Consider the following 22346-nt stretch of genomic DNA (forward strand, 5'->3'; position numbering starts at 1 on the left):
GTGACATCATCACATACTGGAGGGCACTGATATTACCAAAACATGGCAGAATTTCTCCTTTCAAGTTGTTTCTCGACAAATACAGGATTACCAATGATGTTAAATTGCAAATAGCTGAAGGAATTTCCTCAATCAGATTGTTTTTATGGAGAGACAGAACTTGCAAGTTTCTCAAATTCCCCAATGAAGCAGGAATAGAACCATTAAGAGAGTTCTCGTACAACTGTAGATCAGTAAGAAACCTTAGGTAACCTATTTCTTCAGGAATAGGGCCAGAAAGGTGATTACCATCAAGGTACAAGACAGACAAGTTGGTCAAATTCCCCAATGAAGCAGGTATAGAACCATTAAGAGAATTATTGGACAACTGCAGATCAGTAAGAGTCCTTAGGTAACCTATTTCTTCAGGAATAAGGCCAGAAAGGTGATTATCATAAAGATACAGAAGGGACAAGTTGTTCAAATTCCCCAATGAAGCAGGAATAGAACCATTAAGAGAGTTATTGTACAACCGCAGATCAGTAAGAGACCTTAGGTAACCTATTTCTTCAGGAATAAGGCCAGAAAGGTGATTATCATAAAGATACAGAAGGGACAAGTTGTTCAAATTCCCCAATGAAGCAGGAATAGAACCATTAAGAGAGTTATTGTACAACCGCAGATCAGTAAGAGACCTTAGGTAACCTATTTCTTCAGGAATAAGGCCAGAAAGGTGATTATCATAAAGATACAGAAGGGACAAGTTGTTCAAATTCCCCAATGAAGCAGGAATAGAACCATTAAGAGTGTTAAAACTCAAATTCCCCAATGCAGCAGGAATAGAACCATCAAGAGAGTTATTCTTCAAACTTAGCTGATCAAGAGACCACAGGTAACCTATTTCTTCAGGGATAGGGCCAGAAAGGTGATTATCATAAAGATACAAAAGGAACAAGTTGGTCAAATTCCCCAATGCAGCAGGAATAGAACCATCAAGAGAGTTATTCTTCAAACTTAGCTGATCAAGAGACCACAGGTAACGTATTTCTTCAGGGATAGGGCCAGAAAGGTGATTATCATAAAGATACAGAACAGACAAGTTGGTCAAATTCCCCAATGAAGCAGGAATAGAACCATTAAGAGAGTTATTGTACAACCGCAGATCAGTAAGAAACCTTAGGTAACCTATTTCTTCAGGAATAGGGCCAGAAAGGTGATTATCATAAAGATACAAAAGGGACAAGCTGGTCAAATTTCCCAATGAAGTTGGAATAGAACCATCAAGAGTGTTAGAACTCAAATCTATCTCAGTAAGAGACCTTAGACAACTGCAGATCAGTAAGAGTCCGTAGGTAACCTATTTCTTCAGGAATAGGGCCAGAAAGGTGATTATCATAAAGATACAGAAGAGACAAGTTGTTCAAATTCCCCAATGAAGCCGGAATAGAACCATTAAGAAAGTTATAGTTTAAACGTAGATAAGTAAGAAACCTTAGGTAACCTATTTCTTCCGGAATAGATCCGTAAAGGTGATTATTATTAAGATGCAGGATAGACAAGCGGGTCAAATTCCACAATGAAGCCGGAATAGAACCATTAAGAGTGTTAAAACTCAACGCTAGCTCAGTAAGAGACTTTAGATGACCTATTTCTTCAGGAATGAAACCATTTAAATGGTTGTCAAACATATGGAGGATTTGAAGCTTGGCTAGTGAGCCGATTTGTGGTGGTACTGTACCTGAAATCTGATTCCTCGACAAATCAAGATAAATAAGATTAGTGAGTTCACCAACATCAGTTGGAATGGTGCCAGAGAAGTTGTTCATGCTAAGATCAAGATATTCAAGAAAAGGAAGAGAAGAAAATGGAAAATCATCGAGTGTACCAATGACACTAGTATTTGTAATATTCAACATGTTTACTCTACCGTTAAAGCATATAACTCCATACCAATCCCTGCATGAGTTAGAACTTGGTGTCCATGAAGCAAATAAGGAGTTGTTCTGGTTCTTGAAAGTTGATTTCCATTTCAGGAGGGAAGTTGCTTCCTCGACTGAAGCAAAAGTAACTGAATGGAGATATGAAAGAGTAAAAAACTGAAGTAAAGAGAATATTTTGCTGGGAGACATCATCATATTTTAGTTTACTATTTTGGATTTCAATGAACTAATTGTGGAGGGTTCATAGGATTTTATATTGTACCTAACTTATTGTTAAAGACCAAATTTCGGCTGCTCTCTCTCTCTTTATGTTCATATTTTATCAATGAAAATATCGTCATGCATTCTCAAGTCAAAGCAAAAGTCAAATTTGAGTTGTTCTTGTTTTTGTCTTCTTCTTTTTTTATGCATGTTATACATACCTACAAAGCTATCATATAGAAAATAAATTTTAATTCAGACAAGGACTTAACCAAATAATTTTGTTGTGTTATCAGACAAGATCACATGGTTTATGATGTATATATGTTTGGTTCTCATTTTTTCACCTCTAATGTAGTAATCTTAGATAAATAAATTTCTACACTGTTTTAATATCTCTAATATACTTTGTACTAGATTAAAACGAGTTTAGGTAACGCGATATGACTAGTTATGAGAATTCATATAGCAAATGTTATTAATTTCTCATATGGTTACTCAACTATTGATAATATACTATCCATTTTTAACAACCCACCCCAATGATTTGACCCATTTGAGAGAGAGAACCGACCCAATTTTTTAATATCAGAGTCGATATATAAATTTTAAACCAATAAGGAATTATTTTGGTTGTTGAAATAATCATCATATCTTATTTTTTATAGTCTTAATATTCACACTTTGTCTGTTCATATTTTATTAGACAAAATTTGTCATTGTCAAGTCAATTTTTTTGTTTTTCTCTTTCCTTTGTTTATCCGTGTGCTACACTTTTTTTTTCAAGTAAAAAAGACTATCATATGGAAAATAAATTCCCTCAAAAAGAAAACAAGATAAAAAAGAAATGCATAAACCTGTTCGTTGAATACATTAATTTGCTTCTTCTTCTTTCCTCTGCATAATAATTTTGTGTTCCAATTCTACAATGATTCTTGCGAGCCATTTCGGATATCCAGTTGAAACCATGAAACATACTACATATAATCCAATACATAGTCTAATTCCATAGCTTATAATAACAGCTTTCGAAAAATATTGAGATATTCAGTATTGCTTTCTTGATCGTCTATATGGTATAATTTGCCTCTGATAATAGATCACTGCCACAACCTTTCTAAACTGGGAATCCACGCAATTCATCATTACCCTTAAAGGTATGGAATTAAACATTCTTGAGGGATACATCCTTGGAGACGATTGTAGGAGACTCGTTCTTTTTCCTTGTTAATTCTCTTTCCCTCGGTTGCAGTACCCAAAATATATTCCTCCGTCAATTCAGCTTTTGATCAACAGAAAGACTATTGAGTCGGTAGAAAATGGATGATGACATACACTTCATTCAAAGCATATAAACTCGTATACATGACTAACTTACCTCTTTCATCCAGAAATTTACAAAACAAAAAGAGTGAAAGGTCAAAAACACACCTAAAGTATCCTTGATTTTTAGTATACCTCAACTATTAGGTATGTGAGTTTTCTACCTCATGAACTATCATCAACGACTGTTTATCAAAACACAACTTAACTATTAGCTGTTTAACTCTTCCTACTTGAAATATCACCTTAACGAAAAAATGCACTTCATTTTTTCAATCGAATATCTCTTCAGGGATACACATTAGATTCATTTTCTTTTTTTGGTACAATGGAAAATCTACACACAATATTCATTGAATACATCAAAACATTACATAACTTGATATATCATCAATATTCATTATATTACATTTCCTAAAGTTAATAAAGGAACAAAAAGCCATAAGCTGCAGTTTCTGTTATTGAAAGATTTCTAGCTCTTCTAGCTCAATCAATCTTGCCATAACTTCTTCTTCCAGGACCCCAGCTCCTCACTGTAATCCAAATATCTTAGTTAAATGTCAACTGAGGCTGATCCTTTTAAGAATCTTATACTTATTTAAATTATTGGAAATGAAAATCTTGTTAGTATAGAGCATCAATTAGTAAAATAAATAAGATATTATTAATAGCTACAATAAACTAAAAGATCAGTGTAGAATTTTTACCTCAAGTTCTGAAATCAAAACTTATAACTTGTCTAGAAGTGATTATTTCTTCTTCTGTTATTCCTTTGCCTTCCCTGCTTCTTTCTCCTTCCCATCATTATTTTGTGCTCCCGCTCTACAATGATTCTTGCAAGCCATATCAGTTTTCCAGTTGAAATCATGAAATATATAATGGACAATCCAATACATAGTCCACTCCCATAGCCCATAAGAGCACCTTTCCAAAAATCATTCAGAAATTCAGAATTGCTTTCTTCATCATTTAGTTCAGAAACGGTATCATTTGTCTCTGATACTGAATCATTACCACAGCCTTTTGAAAGTGGGAATCCACGTAATCCATCATTACCTTCATATGAATTGTTCTCAAAGGTCTGAAATTGATTTCCTTGAGGAATGCACCCTTCAAGATGATTGTAGGAAAGATTGAAGACTTCAAGAGAAGTAAGTAAAGCAAATTGTTCTGGTATCTTTCCTACAAGATGGTTACTTGACAGGTCCAATGATTCAACCAAAGATAAACTTCCAAGTGATGACGATATATGACCTTCCAATCCATTATGAGATATATTCAATATGTGAACTGCAATGAGTTCCCCCATGATACTTGGAATCTGCCCTCCAAATTTATTACTTGAAAGATTGATAACGGTGTACAAATACAAGATTCTCCCAATTTCACGCTCAAATCCCTTGGATACGACAGCTACCGAGTCTTGGTAATATCCATCAGTTCCTTCATAATGTGGTGCGTTCATAGTTTGATCAATTGTCCTCATGGCTTTCAAATGTTGAAACAAACCCGTTGGTAAGTTTTCGGTGAAGGCATTGGAAGAGAGATCTAACATTCGAAGATTAGGAAATATGTTTTCAATCGTTGGAGTTCTAATGGACCCATGCAATTCATTGGATCTCAAGCTTAATACTTGCAGCTTTGGAAGAGTTCCCAACCACATCGGGAATATATCAATGAGGTGATTATCTCCTAAATCAAGAACTTGCAACTCTTTGCAATTGGCCAAAGATTGGGGAATTTTCCCCTCTAGTTTATTGCCGTGCAAGTTGAGGCTTCTCAGAGAACTTCCAAATCTAAAAGTGTTTGGAAGAGTCCCTGTAAGACTGTTGTGGTGCATATCCAGAACCTGGAGGCTACTGATATTACCCAAACATTGCAGAATTGCTCCCTTCAAGTTGTTTCTCGCCAAATCAAGCATTACTAATGATGTCAAGTTGCAAATAGACGAAGGAATTTCTCCACTAAGATTATTTTCTGATATGAAGAAGTATGTTGTGGAATTTGGTGGCATAGATAGGGACCCTTGAAGAGAATTGGATCGCAAATCAATTGTTTGTAAAGATTGAAAAGGAGTTAAGTCCACACTTGTCAGCATGTTGTGGGATAGATTAAGAGTTTTCAATGAAAACATCCAGTTAGACGATGCCCAATCTGGAAATCTTCCTTGAAGCTTATTATTAGAAAGATCTAAGTCCTCAAGCTTCTTTACGGATCTTAGAAACCCCAATTCTTTCACTTCACAGGCAGCCAACCGTAAGTACAGAAGTGACTCAGGCAAAGTAAAATTAACTCTGTTTTCATTTGTGAATGAGATGCTATTATATGAAAGACCAAGAGATGAAAGATGTTTGAGGTCTGAAAAGAAGCTGACATCCACACTACCACTAAAATTATTGAAAGAAAGATCAAGAGTTGTGAGGTTCACAAGGTTTTGAATTGACTCGGGAAGATGGCCTTGCAGCTGATTATTGCCTAGATCAATAGATAATAGTGAATTGGACTTGATATCCTCAAGCTGACCAGAAAAATGGTTATTACTCAATTCTAAATCAGTTAGTGAAGGAAGGGAGAATATCGATGATGGTATTGTTCCATTGAGGAAGTTACCTGTAAGGAACAAATACTCTATGAGAGTGAGATTCGAAAGAGATTCAGGAATAGGCCCCCAGATATTGCAGAAAATAAGAAACAAATTATTCAGTGATGTTAGATAACCAAGAGACTCAGGCAAATAACCAGAAAAATTCACTCCTTGGAGATTTAAATCTGTGAGAGATGCGCTGCTGTTCCATTTGGTCTTTGGGAAATAACCATTGAGATGATAATTGATGGATAAGTCAAGTATTTTTAGTTTGGGCAGGTGAAAAATACTCTCCGGTATTACTCCATACAACTCTGAATGCCCAAGCACCAGCGTTGTAAAATGAGAAGAAAAATTAAGAGGAATGGTGGAAGAGATGCTTACACCACTAAGATCAAGCACTCTTAATAGGGTCAAATTCACAACTTGTAAAGCCATGTCCTAATTGCAATCTTATTACATAACCTTAAAATACATTTTTTTTTTTTTTGGGGCCATTAACCAATTTCCAGCCACACTTTACATCAGCAATACCAAAAGCCCATTTCCCCTTTTGTTTTCCAATTCAACCGACAACAATTTCCTCCACCGACCCAGGCCAAAACAAAGAAAAACTATACCCATACAATTACGATACATACACCAAATACCCAGCACCAAACCTACCCGACCCCACCTTATTTTTTTCCTCTTCCTCGCGTGACCAAACGTGAAACCAGAAACAACGTCAAAATACACGGAAGCCATTCACAACGTTAACATCCAACTCCAACGTCCCTTTCGATCCGTACAGCAGGGGCACCTGCAATCTGGTTTGGCAGCAGCGCGAAGTCGTCCTTACCATGCGCGAGATGAGGCCACGTTGCTCGTCAAGGACGAGAGATTGATCTTCACAGTCCGTCCCCCTTTCTCCTTTCAGAATGAGTCAAAACCTCAAGAAAAGGGTGTTTAGCTTGAACGGTGAAAGATTTTGAAGTCGAATTAGAGTTGGGCCTTGTTGATCCGAATTTTTTACCCTTTTTCCCCCCCAAAATCTGAACCTTATTCCCCCTCTATATATGTTGCTTCTCATTTTTACTGTAGGGAGGATTTTTCGGAGTTAGATTTTTTTTAATTAAGGCAGAGAGTGGAAAAGGGGAAAGATTGTTTTCTGTTGGAATTTTTAGAACAAAAATACACCTAATAGCTTAAGCGAAATAACTAAGATATATACTAAAGAAAACAGAGAGTTTTCCGAGAGGAGTAGTCGTCGCTTGAGTCTGAATTCTGTTCAGGTCTTGTTCGTCGTCATGGTTGAAGGATCGTGGTCGTCAGCTCGTTCTGTCTCGGTCTCGCTGCTCCGAAGAAGGTAAAATTCCTCTTCATTCTTGACTTCTATCTACTATTGAGTTGTTCGTCTGACTACACTATAAATTTTGCCCAACTTTTGGTGTTCTCTTATCTTTGTTGGATGGTCCCAATTTGTTTATGTTGCTGTTGATTTATCATGAACTTCATTATGATGTTCACGTTGTTATAAATACGAGGGGTGCGACTTACTGTTGATTTGCTTCCTGTTTTTCCTAAAATGGTATGTTTGGTTTAATGTATTAGCATTTTGTTGAATTGCTCTTAATCATGTTGAGATTCTTAGTTACTGTTGGTATTATATGGTTCACATATGTGTTTATTTCGTGTATTTCCTGTAATTTCTTGGCCCTTTAGTTGTTGCCATGTCTCGTTGCACTGTTGTTCTCTTAGTGAATATTGAATCGAGCTTAATATCAATTTTGGTTACGGGTTATAGTTTATTTCTTGAGCTCACTTTCATTTTCTATGGTCCGGCACCGTAAGTTTTCCTTTGTGTTTGTTTAAGTTTTTCTATGTCAATTCTTGCCTATAGAAAATTCCAAAATTGTTAGATGGACGGTGCACATTTTTGAAAGAAGGAAAACATATCTGTAACTACATTTTGGCCCCAATTTATATGAATGTGTCTTTTCACAAAATGAATATCATAATTTGATTTCTTTCTTTAAATTCTTCATTTTAGTTAGCCGTCATTATTAGAATATTACTTGATTTGTACTCATATAAGTCTAAGCGTTAATTTCATATGAAGTGTGTTACCAACAGATGAATTTCCTCACTAGTAAAGTTTCTATTCAACTCATTTTATTTATGCATTTCTTATGTTCCTAGCTAGCTCTTCCCCCCTCGTGTGGTATTAGATTTGTTTTCATTTCAAGATTCTAGTTATATTTGAATGTTTCCATGTTTGATTGTTTACTTTGGAATATTAATCTTAACTCGTGATGGTTTCTTTATTAGTTCATGATTGATAATGTGTGTATGGTTTATGCCTATTAATCACATGAGTTATTATATGTATATTTGATTAACTTCGAATGTTTTCTTTGTCATATACTAATTTGTATTCCTCTCTTTGCTTTGTTGCAAATGCCGTGAGAATCTATTTGGTCTCAAATTCTCCCTATTTGCATGACAAGGGGCCATGGAGGCCCTAATTTGTCTCCTCGAGTCTATTCTTTTGAAGCGGAATGGAGGTCCAATTTCTTTATCGAGTCAACCGACCATTGAAAATCGACGTGCAGGTCCTAGAGTCGAATAAATATTGAAGCAAATTAGAGAATTGAAAAGATTGGGCCAAAGGCTCACTTTAATTCCAAGATTGTCTTTTGTTGGGCCTAAGCCCATTTAGTCGCTATTCTATATTTTGTTAGAAGCCTAGGACAGGTGAAAAATTGGGCTTAAGGCCCAAAGAAAAATATCCCTTTTACGTTAGTATAGGACAGGTGCAGGTGATGCAAATGGGCCAAAGGCCCAAAATGAAAACAGGCCCAAATACTGGTCCAGGTGGACATAAACCAGATTTGGGTCCAACCCTCTTTCCCTTTTTACTTCAATGTGTTTGTTTTGCTTGTTAGTATTTGTCGTTAATCTTAGTGTCGAAAATTTCAAATCCCCAAAAGACACCCATTTTGAATTAATCACCTAACAAAATTAGCCATTTCTTACTCGACTTTAAAATAAATAAATAAGTTTACAAAATACTTCATTTAAATAATGTTGCGATATTTTTCTGTTTCTCCCTTAAAATGGTATTAACTATAAAATAGTTCGGTTTTGAGATTCAAGCTAAGTTAAAATTATTTTAGCCAAATAATCAATTGTCGGATAACCACATTAGTAGACATTCTAGGTGCTTTTTAAAACCTTCCTAGAATGTTAATAAAAACCTCGAACCCTTAATAGTTTTCAATAGATTTACTGTTTTAGTCTTTTGAAAACAATAGTTTTCTTGATTTTTCTTAAAAATTAAGTGGCGACTCTTAAACCAGTCAAATTATATTTTCTTAATAAAACAGATTCAACTAATTACGGTAAAGATTTATAATTTTATTCATATAATTACTCCTCTGTCGCACGGTATACATAGTCAAACTTTTACTAGCTTAAAACATCAACAAAGTCTAATCTTTTTTAAAAGCTTCTACTTAATGAAAATACAAACATGCTTAGTATGAATACCAAATACTCACAATAAATTAACAGACCAGCATAGATATTAACTTGAATCAAATCTTGCTCCGTTGGTAACTTGTCCAGAAGCGATTACTTCATCTTCTATAATTCCTTTGACACCGTTGCTTCTTTCTCCTTAGTTTAATAATTTTGTGTTCCAGCTTCTCAATGGTTCTTGCAAGCCATCTCGGCTTTCCAGTTGAGAACATGCAATATACTATGGATAATCCAATACATAGTCCACTTCCATAGCCCATAAGAGCAGCTTTCCAAAAATCATTTGGAAATCCAGAATTGCTTTCTTGATCGTCTAGCACAGCTATGGTATCATTTGTCTCTAATACCCCATCATAGTTACCACAATCTTTCGAAAGTGGGAATCCACGTAATCCATCATTATCTTTGTATGAATTGTTCTGAAATGTGGCAAATTGAGGTCCTCTAGGGATGCATCCTTCAAGATTATTGTGGGAAAGATTTAAAAATTCAAGAGCTGTAAGAGAAGCAATTTGTTCTGGTATCTCTCCCGAGAGCTGGGCAAATGAAAGGTCCAATGATTCAACCAAAGATAAATTTCCAAGTGTTGGTGGTATATGACCTTGAAATCTATTATGAGACAGATTCAAAACCCGGAGTGCAATGAGATCTCCCAGAACACAAGGAATTTGTCCTTCAAATTTGTTGTTTGAAAGATCGATAACGTTGTACAAAGACAAGATTCTCACAACTTCAAGCTCCAATCCCTTTGTTACGACATCTACCGAGTCTAGGTAATATGGATGAAATTCAAAACTTAATGCCTTCATTGATTGATCAGTTGTCCTCATGGCTTTCAGATGTCGAAACAATCTTGTCGGTAAGTTTTCAGAGAAAGCATTGCAAGAGAGATCTAAGATTTGAAGCTCAAGAAACATATTTTCACTTCCTAAGGTTCTAAGGGGTCCATGCAACTTGTTCGATCTCAAGCTTAAAATTCTCAACTCAGGAAGAGTTCCCAACCACATCGGGAATGTGTCGTTGAGATGATTATCTCCTAAATCAAGAACTTGCATCTCTTTGCAATTGGCCAAAGATTTGGGAATTTTTTCCTTTAGTTTATTGCCATGCAAGTTGAAGCTTCTAAGTGTTCCAGCTCTAAAAGTCAATTGGAAGAGTCCCAGAAAGATTGTTGTGTTGCATATCCAGAACCTCAAGATGACCACTCATGTTGCCAAAACATTGCGGAATTGCTCCCTTTAGATTGTTTCTACCCAAATCTAGAATTTGCAGCGATGTTAAATTGCAAATAGACGGATGGAGCTCTCCACTGAGATTATTATGTGACATCATCACATACTGGAGGGCACTGATATTACCCAAGCATTTCATAATATTTCCTTTCAAGTTGTTTCTTGACAAATACAGGGTTGCCAGTGATGTCAAATTGCAAATAGATGAAGGAATTTCCTCAATCAGATTGTTGTCATTGAGAGACAGAACTTGCAAGTTTCTCAAATTACCAAAGGATGACGGAATTGAACCACTGAGTTCATTATTGGATAATAACAGAGTATTGAGGTTTTTCAGGTTCCCTAACTCACTAGGAATTGGGCCAAAGGGTTGATTGCTATAAAGGTACAGAAGTTTGAGCTCTGTTAAGTCGCCTATAGTTTTTGGAATTAGATCAGAAAGATTGTTACGTGATAAGATTAATTCCTGAAGTGACTTCATCTTCCCTATTTCTGCCGGAATATGACCTGTTTATTGATTTTCATCAAGATAAACTTGAACAAGATTGACAAGTTTTCCTATTTCTTCTGGTATATGACCTGTTAATTGGTTTGTATCAAGAAAAACCTGAACAAGATTGACAAGATTTCCTATTTCTTCCGGAATAGAGCCAGAAAGCTGATTCTCATAAAGATGCAAATAGGTCAACCTGCTCAAATTCCCCAATGAAGTAGGAATAGAACCACTAAGAGAGTTAGAACTCAAATCTAGTTCAGTAAGAGACCTTAGGTAACCTATTTCTTTAGGAATGGAACCATTTAAATGGTTATCAAAGATGTGGAGGGTCTCAAGCTTGGATAGTGAGCCGATTTGTGGTGGGATTGTGCCTGAAATCTGATTGATGGACAAGTCAAGATAGACAAGATTAGTGAGATTACCAAGCTCAGGTGGAATGGTTCCGGAGATATTGTTCATGCTAAGATCAACATATTCAAGGAAAGGGAGAGATGAAAACAGAAAAGCATAGAGGGTACCAATGATACTAGAATTTGCAATATTCAACCTGTTTATCCTACCGTTAAAGCATATAACTCCATACCAGTCCCGGCATGCGTTAGAACTTGGTCTCCATGAAGTCAATAAGGAGTTATTCTGGTTCTTGAAAGTTTCTTTCCATTTCAGGAGGGAAGTTGTTTCCCCAGTGGAAGCAAAAGTAACTGTAAAGAGAGATAAAAGAGTAAAAAACTGAAGTAAAGAGAATATTTTTTTGGGAACCATCATCATATTTTGAGTTTATTATTTTGGGTTTCAATGAACTAATTGTGGAGGGTTCATAGGATTTTATATTGTTCAACACAAGTCAAGTTTGTGTTATTCTGTTTCTTTTTTTTTCTTTAATTAATAAAAGATAGTCAACCAAATGTCAACTGAGATTCCCCCAATTAAAGGTGTGTTCGGTAGGGGAAAAAATATTTTCTAGGAAAATAAGTGAATTTCTTACTTATTTTTTTGTGTTTGGCACGTAAATAAAATGTGTTACATTAAATTATTTGTGTATAATCAAAACAAATACTATGGAAGGTGAGAGTGGAGTGACGATGAAGTGTGTGGAGGACACAATGAGTGGAATTCTACTTGTGGAACTTAAAAAAATTATTGTTTTAAAAGTCCTTGAACAAGTCTTGTCGTGGAAATTTCAATGAAAGCTACTCCACGCTGTAATTATTTCCAAATTCCACCTTCACCAATTGTAAATTTGAAAAGAAACTGGGAAATTAATGTTTGTTATTCTCAAGTCAATGCACAAGTTTTGCTGTGGAAATTTCAAAGAAAGCATATTTAAGTATCTAAAAAAGTAGAGAAACAACATTTTCCAATGAGACGTGATAATTATTATTAGGGACCTGATATTTAGAATGAGACATGACTTTTTGTATTATTTTTTTTTTTTTAATTCGGTTTTCTATATTCACATTAGGGTTTGCATTTTCGCCGCGTAAGGCCTATTAAAGGGGAAATAACACAAAGTTCCCTCTAAATATCTTCTTTCTTGCACCTAAAAGTATTAATGCAGTTCTTTGAATTTCCGAGTAATATTTTCTTGTTTTAGTTTGTAACAGATCAATTACATAGTTTTCACTACAAAACATATTTAACCATCCATTAACAATATATATAATAACAAAATATCAACTAAGGTTAATCCTTTTCAAAATCTTCAGGTCATTTTCAATATGCTTCGCATAGAGCATCGATCAAATGTTGTTACAACGAAGAAATACGAAAGCTAATATATTAGTTGTTAAAATAAACTAAAAAGATTAGTGTAGAGCTTAGCTTGAATACCTAAAGTTCTGAAATCAAATCCTTCTTGATTGGTAACAATTGTCTAGAAGCGATTAATTCTTCTTTTGTAATACCTTTGACCTCGCTGCTTCTATCTCCTCCGCGTAATGATCCTTTGTTCCATCTCTTCAATGATTCTTGCAAGCCATTTCAGATTTCCAGTTGAAATCATGATATATATTATGGATAATCCAATACATAGTCCACTTCCGTAGCCCATCAGAGCACCTTTCCAAAAATCACTGAGAAATTCTGAATTGCTTTCTTGATCGTGATCTAGAGCAGATTCGGTATAGTTTGTCTCTGACACCTGATCATTGCTACAACCTTTCGAAATAGGGAATCCACGTAATCCATCATTACCTTCATATGAATTATTCTCGAATGTATGAAATGAGGTCCTTGAGGGATGCATCCTTGGAGATGATTGTAGGAGAGATTTAAAAATGCAAGAGATGTAAGAGATACCAGTTGTTGTGGTATCTTACCCGAAAGTTGGTTAACTGATAGATCCAATGATTCAATTGAAGATAAATTTCCGAGTGATGATGGTATCTGACCTTGCAATCCATTGTGAGATAAACTCAACACATGAAGTGCAACGAGATCCCCCAAAATGCTTGGAATTTTTCCTCTAAATTTATTACTTGAAAGATCAAGAGCGGTGTACAAATACAAGATTCTCACAATTTCACGATCCATTCCCTTGGTTGCAATTGTAATATAATCTTGGTAATACGATTCTATGTAAGATGATCTTGGTGCCTTCAATGATTGGTCAATTGTCCTCATGGCTTCCAGATGTTGAAATAGACTTGTAGGTAAGTTTCCCGAGAAGGCATTGTAAGAGAGATCGATGATGCGAAGCTGGGGAAACATGTTTTCTGTTATGAACCAAGTCCAACCCAATATCGATATCAAGGTCACACAAGTAGTTATTGGGCTGACAAGAGCTATTGGGCCGAAAGCAAGCAATAGGTCCAGTTTTATTTGGGATCCAGGCCCATTTACACTTTGTTAAAAAGGACTAGGAGTTAGAAGAATGGGGATGGAAATTATGTGAAGCTTTGGCTTTTTGATCCTCTTATCTCCTTTCTATGGTCTAGTATCTCATCCCCTTCTAGTTACCTTCGTCTATGTTAAGCTATCCGTAATTAGTGTGTTATTACTTTGTTGTGCATATTCTATCTTGTAACTTGTATTCAGTAATTAATATATATAAGAGTGCTTCTGCTGGAATTGAGTTTGTTACATTGGTGCTTTCATTGAGAGACTCTAATGACAGTGGTGGTATTAGATCGATTCAGCGGTGCTGGTAATCCGGAGGACTGGATTAATAGGGCAGAACGATATTTCACTTTTCTTGGCTTCTCTGAGGAATATTGGCTACCTCTTCCTTCCTTATATCTCGATGGTGAGGCCCTCGAGTGGTTCCGTTGGTTGTTTCTCAACAAACAGTTTTTTGATTGGAATCATTTCAAGGAAAATTAGCATTGCGTTTTCAGAAAGGAACCTATACAGAGTCTTCTGGGGTGGATGCTCAAATTACCAGTATTCTCGCTTTGCTTCAGAAGATTGAGGACAAATATTCATTTACGTCTCAATAGGTTGTAGTAGAAGATACTGGGATTTGTACTCCTACAGTCTTTAGCGGAGAGACGGCGTCTCCTTCGACCGAAGAAAACTCAAACCCTGTGGATTATATTGAGGGTCATCCAGCACTGTTAGATACGTTTATCCATGACCATTCAGGTCATGTGGACTATGTGTTCGATGAAATGTCTAATGGAGTTTTCACCAAAGAAGTGGCAGAAACTTCTCCCGCATCTATCGTTGTAGCTGATTTGAACCATATTCAGTCGCCTAAGGAGTTCGACAAATGTCTTCATAGTTACTGCCCCATCGTAGTCGCAAAGGTGCAACCCGATACTCCATTCAAAATGCTTGATGAAGAAGCATCAGATCCTAAACACAGTGAAGTCCAACTGCTCGATGAAGGTTCCCCAAAAGATATGTCAAAGAGGTATGTTGCTGCTAAGTCTCTGGATCGTGGCTTGAGTAAGCAGAAAATTGAATTTGAGACCTTTGACGACAAGTCTCTTGCTGAGTTTTTCGTGGAGCCTGAGACAATTGAGAAGCTATATCTTTATGATTTTTTTCTGGAGATCGAAGATAGCAGTCCACGAAGTAACATGCCTTCGGATGGATTGCTTGTTGTTGAGCATGGAAAGTTTAGTGATGAATTCAGTGCACCCAATATTGTGTGTCAATTTTTATTTAATCATGGTGATATTGCCGCTATTCATGGAACTGCAACATATCTTTGTATAAGTTTCAAGTTTAAGGGTCTCATAGGTGCAGTGAACACGAAGCCACCATTATTGTTGGGCTCTACTGGTACTTTTGGCTTCATTTTTTATGCTAACTCCGTCACTCAAGCGTGGGATCCCGGACAACAAAGGTGCATGCATTCTCCAATTGTGCTATTTGTCTTTGCATTGACAGCAGTTACCTCTTTGAATTTTAATTCTCGGGACACTTTTGCTAAGTGGGCAATTGCATACAAGATGGTAGTGATGGAATTAAAAGTGGATGATACATGCGCTGAGGTGAACCGTGTGTTTGAGGACAGTTCCCAAAGAGTTTCATCGAGAGAGATACAATCAATTGCACCTCTGGATATTATATGTCTTCCCAAATTAATTCGGTTCCTGCAACAACTACTAGCACAACTAATTTTTGTTCTCCAAGCTCCAAAGAGTAAGGTAAGGTATGCAGCAATAGGAGGTGATGTCTGTTCACGAAAGAAAATAGTTGAGCATGCTGTATCTGCTTATTTAGCATGTCTACAAGGCTGCATCAAGACTATGGCAGACTTTGGTTTCATCTTTGCACCACTATCACAACTCTTTACACAAACTCAATTCCCCTACTATTACTCGAACCTTGAGGACAAGGTTCTTATTGAGGACGAGAGTATTGTTATGAACCAAGTCCAACCCAATATCGATATCAAGGTCACACAAGTAGTTATTGGGCTGACAAGAGCTATTGGGCCGAAAGCAAGCAATAGGTCCAGTTTTATTTGGGATCCAGGCCCATTTACACTTTGTTAAAAAGGACTAGGAGTTAGAAGAATGGGGATGGAAATTATGTGAAGCTATGGCTTTTTGATCCTCTTATCTCCTTTCTATGGTCTAGTATCTCATCCCCTTCTAGTTACCTTCGTCTATGTTAAGCTATCCGTAATTAGTGTGTTATTACTTTGTTGTGCATATTCTATCTTGTAACTTGTATTCAGTAATTAATATATATAAGAGTGCTTCTGCTGGAATTGAGTTTGTTACATTTTCTATCCTTGAAGTTCTAATAGATCCATGCAACTTGTTTGATCTCAGGCTTAAAACTTGCAGATATGGCAGAGTTCCCAACCACATGGGGAATGTGTCGTTTAGGTGATTATCACCTAAATCAAGAACATGCAACGCTTCACAATTGGCCAAAGATCGAGGGATTTTCCCCTCTAGTTCATTTCCATGCAAGTTGAGGCTTCTAAGCTCACTTACGATTCCAAAAGCCATTGAGAGAGTCCCAGAAAGATTGTTGTGGTGCATATCCAAAACCTGGAGGCCACTGATATTACCCAAACATTGTGGAATTGCACCCATCAAGTTGTTTCTCGCCAAATCTAGAAGTTGCACTGATTTCAAATTGCAAATAGATGAAGGAATTTCCCCACTAAGATTATTTTCTGATATGAAGAAGAATGCTGTGGAATTCCCTGGAATAGGTAGTGATCCTTTAAGAAAATTGGACCGCAAATCAATTATATATCCAGATTGTAGAGGAATTGAATCCATGCTTGTCAACATATTGTGGGATAGATTGAGAGTTGACACTGAAAAATTCCAAGTAGACCATGCCCAATCAGGAACTCTTCCTTGAAGTTTATTATTTGAAAGATCCAGATCGGAAAGCTGCTTTGCGGATCTTAGAAACTCCAATTCTTTCACATCACACGCAGCCAAACGTAAGTACTCAAGTGACTCCGGCAAACTGGATTTAACTTCCTTTTCATTAGTCAATGAGATACTGTTGTATGAAAGACTAAGATACGAAAGCTGTTTGAGGTCTGAAAAGAGGCTGACATCCACACTACCACTAAAATTATTGAAAGAAAGATCAAGATATTTTAGGTTCACAAGGTTTTGAATTGACTTGGGAAGATGGCCTTGCAGCCGATTGCCCTGTAACTGAATCCAGACTAGTGTATTGGACTTAAAATCCTCAAGCTGACCAGAAAATTGATTAGAACCCAATCTTAAATAACTTAGTGATGGAAGGGAGAACATCCCTGATGGTATTGTTCCATTCAGGGACCATCAAGGTACAAAGACTCTATGCGGGTGAGATTCGAAATAGATTCAGGAATAGGTCCTCTAAGGTTGCAATTTCCAAGAGACAAAGAATGTGCCGATGTTAGATATCCAAGAGACTCAGGCAAATTACAAGAAAAATTCACATAATTGAGATCTGACCCTACGAGAGATGCACTGCTATTCCATTTGGTCTTTGGAAATTAACCACTTAGCTGATAATTGCTGGATAAGTCAAGTGTTTCCAGGTTGGGAAGGTGAAAAATACTCTCAAGTATTATCCCGTACAATCCTGTGTCTGTCAGCCCCAGAGTTGTGAAATGAGAAGAAAAATTCAGAGGAATGGTCGAATAGATGTCCACGTAAGTAAGATCAAGCTCTCTTAATTGGGTCAAATTCTGAAGGAGAAATTTAAAATTGTGAGGTCCAACTCTTAGTTCTGAGAGATGAAGAGATTGTAACTTGGAAAGATGAGAGATTTCAGAAGGAATTTGGCCTGAGAAAAATGAGTTGGTAAGATTAAGATGTGTCAAGCCCGAGAACCTTCCAAATTCAGGAGAGATGTGAGAATTTAAGAAGTTATTCCAAGAAAGATCAAGCCTTTGGAGATGAGAGAGTCGGAATAGGCTGCTATTGGAATCAATCTTTCCTACCAGACGGCTACAGCCGAGGTCAAGTTCAATGACATGGCCAGTCATCTCATTGCATATGACTCTATCCCATGAGCAACAATCTCTGCTCATGTTCCATGAACTCATATTTGGATAAGAGTACGAAATACACCTATCTATTGAAGGATCTACAGTAAGTGTTTTCTTGAATTTTAGAAGGGAAATACTTTCATCTTCGTGGCACCGATGAGGTATGGATGAAGAAAAAGAAAGCAGACAGAAACAGAAAAAGAACAGAAATGAGAATTGCCGGTAGTCCATTTTTTGAATCTAAGTGTTTAGAGTAAATCAAGAAAAAGCTTTGTACTGACTGAGAGAGCCTGTATTGTGATAGTAATATATAACACACAAACATAATTGAGTTAAAAGTACTATTTGTGGTAAGCTAATTGTCAAATTCACACATGATTGAATTTGTATATACTTTTCTTTATAATTAATGAAGGCAATGCCTTTAATGAATGGACGACTTCAAAAGTCAATGGAATTAAAGCATTTCTAGTAACAACTTAAATACTGGTATTGTTTTTCAAAGTCTTGTAGTGGAAATTTCGAATGGAAGTGTACATGTTCACACACTACTGTGCCTATAATGAGAGTTATAGGTGCGGTTTAATGGTCAATGAAGTCAGCGACAACCAAAAGAGACCAGTTTCTATGATATTTAGAATGCAATGACATTAACTCAATTACCGCTATATGTTTTTGTGAAAGGAAAATTTATTGTCACTAAATGTTTAACGGAAAACATATCCGTCTCCCTTCATAGAACAGACAATGACCTGTTTTTAGCTCCAGGAGAGCAGAGATGTCAAAGTTGTGTCAGCAGGAATGCATTGATGAGAAGATTTAAGAGTTCCTACCTTGTTTCACTTGATGATAAATGGAAAAATTACGCGATGTTGCTGAGAAGATGCAATAAACTGCATAAATTTGTAAATTATACAGTTCACTGAAACAAGAAATGCATACAGTAAAATGTTACATATTTCTTCTTCTGCAATTCTTTTTCCTTCGCTGATTCTTTCTCCTTCCCGTCATTATTTTGTGTTCCATCTCTACAATGATTCTTGCAAGCCATCTCGGGTTTCCCCTTGAAATCATGAAATACATTACGGATAATCCAATACATAGTCCACTTCCATAGCCCATAAGAGCAGCTTTCCAAAAATCACTCAGAAATTCAGAATCATTTTCTTCATCATCTAGTTCAGATACGGTATCATTTGTATCTAATACACGAGCATCGCCACAACTTTTTGAAACAGGAAATCCACGTAATCCATCATTGCTTTCATATGAATTGCTCTCAAAAGTATGAAATTGAGGTCCTTGAGGAATGCATCCTTGGAGATGATTGTGGGAGAGATTTAAGAATGAAAGCGATGTAAGAGAAACTAGTTGTTGTGGTATCTCTCCCGAAATCTGGTTTCCTGACAGATCCAATGATTCAACTGAGGATAAATCTCCGAATGATTGTGGAATATGACCTTGCAATCCATTATGAGATAAATTCAATGTGTGAACTGCAATGAGATCTCCCATGATACTTGGAATTTGCCCTCCAAATTTATTACTTGAAAGATCGATAACGGTGTACAAATACAAGATTCTCACAATTTCACGCATAAATCCCTTGGTTGTAACTGTAATAGAATCTTGGTAATATGTATCTCCACGATATCTTGGTGCTTCCATTGATGAATCGATTGTCCTCATGGCTTTCAGATGTTGAAACAAACTCGTAGGTAAGTTTCCGGAGAAGGCATTGTAAGAGAGATCTATGATTTGAAGCTCGGGAAAAATAGTTTCAATCCTTGGAGGTTGAATGGACCCATGCAATGTATTTGATCTCAAGCTTAAAACCTGTAGCTTTGGAAGAGTTCCCAACCACATGGGGAATGTGTCAATGAGATGATTGTCTCCTAAAGCAAGAACCTGCAAGTCTTCGCAATTGGCCAAAGATCGGCGAATTTTCCCCTCTAGTTTATTTCCATGCAAGTTGAGGCTTCTCAGTGAACTTCCATTGCTGAAAATTGTTGGAATATTCCCAGAAAGTTTTTTGTTGTGCATATCCAGAACCTCGAGGCCACTAATATTACCCAAACATTGCGGAATTTCTCCCTTCAAGTTGTTTCTCGCCAAATCTAGCATTATCAGTGATGTCAAATTGCAAATAGATGGAGGAATTTCTTCAGTGAGATTATTTTGGGATATTAAGAAGTATCTTGTGGAATTTGGTGGAATAGGTAGTGAACCTTGAAGTAAATTTGACCGCAAATCAATTGTTAAATGATGTTGAAGAGGAATTGAATACACACTGGTCAGCATATTGTGGGATAGATTAAGAGAGTACAATGAAAACATCCAGTTAGACCATGCCCAATCAGGAATTCTTCCTTGAATCTTATTATTTGAAAGATCCAAATCCAAAAGCTGGTTTGCGGATCTTAGAAACTCCAATTCTTTCACTTCACATGCAGCAAATTCTAACGTATTAAGAGATTCAGGCCATGTAAAATTAACTTTGTTCTCATTGATCAATGATATCTTATTATATGAAAGACTAAGACCCAAAAGTTGTTTGAGGTTTGAAAACAAGCTGATATCCACATTGCCACTAAAATTATTGAAGGAACTTTTAGGTTCTCAAGGTTTTGAATTGACTTGGTAATTTGACCTTGCAGCTGATTGCCTCCTAAGAAAATATTTTCTAGTGAATTGGACTTGAAATCCTCAAGCTCACCAGAAAAGTGGTTATTACTCAAGTATAAACGACTTAGTGATGGAAGCCGGGAGAACATCCCTGATGGTATTGTTCCATTCAGGGAGTTATCTTGAAGGTACAAATGCTCTATGCGGGTGAGATTCGAAAGAGATTCAAGAATAGGCCCTCTAAGGTTGCAATTTGGAAGGGACAAAGAATGCACCGAAGTTAGATAGCCAATAGACTTAGGCAAATTATCAGAAAAATTCACGCGACTGAGATCTAACAATATGAGAGATGCACTGCTGTTCCATTTGGTTTTTGGAAAATAACCATTGAGCTTATAGTTGTAACTTAAGTCAAGTGTTTCCAGATTAGGAAGATGAAAAAATACTCTCCGGTATTATCCCATACAATCCTGAAAATCCCAGATTCAGAGTTGTTAAATGAGAAGAAAAATTCAGAGGAATGGTGGAAGAGATGTTTATGAAAGTAAGATCAAGCTCTCTTAATTGAGTCAAGTTCTGAAGAAGCAATTTAAAATCGTGAGCTACAAGTCGTAGACTACCTGTACCATAGAGACAAAGAGAGTGTAAGTTGGAAAGATGAGAGATTTCAGAAGGAATTTGACCTGAGAAATTGGAGTTGTAAAGATCAAGATGTGTCAAGCTCAAGAACCTACCAAATTTAGGCTAGATATGAGAACCGTGGAATTCATTCCAAGAAAGGTTGAGTCTTTGGAGATGAGAGAGTTGGAATAGGCTGCTATTGGAATCAATCTTTCCAACAAGACGGCTGCAACCGAGGTCAAGTTCAATGACATGGCCAGTCATCTCATCGCATATGACTCCATCCCATAAACAACAATCTCTGCTCATGTTCCATGAACTCGTTTTTGGATAAGGCTTCTGACCGCGGAAATAACATCTAGAAGAAGCATAGAGATTTATAGTAAATGTTTCCTTGAATTTTAGAAGGGAAATGCTTTGATGTTTGGGACACAGAAATATGGATGAAGAACAAGAAAGCTGATAAAGAAAGATAATTAAGAACACAACTGAGAGCCCCATGTTGTTTAAGCAATTCAAAAAGTTGGTAGTGGCAATATTTATGAAAAAACTATATACAAATCTATATATAGAAAAGACACCAACCTTTCTTTGACTAGTCAAATTAAAGGTGCTATAGCATTAGTTTTAACTAATGGCGGCTACGGGGTTTGAATGAAGATGAGGTGTGTTAGAAGGCATGAATCACATAATCAATACAAAATGCTACTTGGAAGAATAATATCCCCTATACAGGACTCTTTAATGATTACACTGTGTATGTTACTTATGTTATTACGTGAGAAGAAAAGATTCTCAATTTATAGAATTTCTTTTAAGTTTTTTTACTCCGTGACAAGGATTGGTCAAATAGGGAAATCAATGTTTTGTTACTCTCAAGGCAAATGGAAATTTCAAAGAAAGCTACATCACACAG

General features: G+C 36.4%; 1 protein-coding gene and 3 pseudogenes across 1 annotated transcript in view; all 4 read right to left on the reverse strand.

The window, feature by feature from the left end:
• LOC102586009 (probable leucine-rich repeat receptor-like protein kinase At1g35710) overlaps positions 1-2180 on the reverse strand; it is a 6827-nt gene extending 4647 nt beyond the window's left edge. Inside the window, exons 1-2 of the mRNA XM_015306310.1 lie at positions 1471-2180; positions 6-1298 (exon numbers count right to left, since the gene is read on the reverse strand). Of these exons, the coding sequence (XP_015161796.1) occupies positions 6-1298; positions 1471-2114 (1937 nt within the window). The 5' untranslated portion in view covers positions 2115-2180. The remainder of the gene's footprint in view (positions 1-5; positions 1299-1470) is intronic.
• A 1963-nt stretch (positions 2181-4143) lies between these two features.
• LOC102586349 (receptor-like protein 12) lies at positions 4144-12076 on the reverse strand (annotated as a pseudogene).
• Positions 12077-13198: 1122 nt separating this feature from the next.
• On the reverse strand, positions 13199-18415 carry LOC102586672 (receptor-like protein 12; annotated as a pseudogene).
• A 646-nt stretch (positions 18416-19061) lies between these two features.
• LOC102587345 (receptor-like protein 12) lies at positions 19062-21944 on the reverse strand (annotated as a pseudogene).
• Positions 21945-22346: the final 402 nt, after the last annotated feature.

The sequence above is a fragment of the Solanum tuberosum genome, unplaced genomic scaffold (genome assembly GCF_000226075.1).
Source record: "Solanum tuberosum cultivar DM 1-3 516 R44 unplaced genomic scaffold, SolTub_3.0 scf00027, whole genome shotgun sequence".
Taxonomy (NCBI): Eukaryota; Viridiplantae; Streptophyta; class Magnoliopsida; order Solanales; family Solanaceae; genus Solanum; species Solanum tuberosum.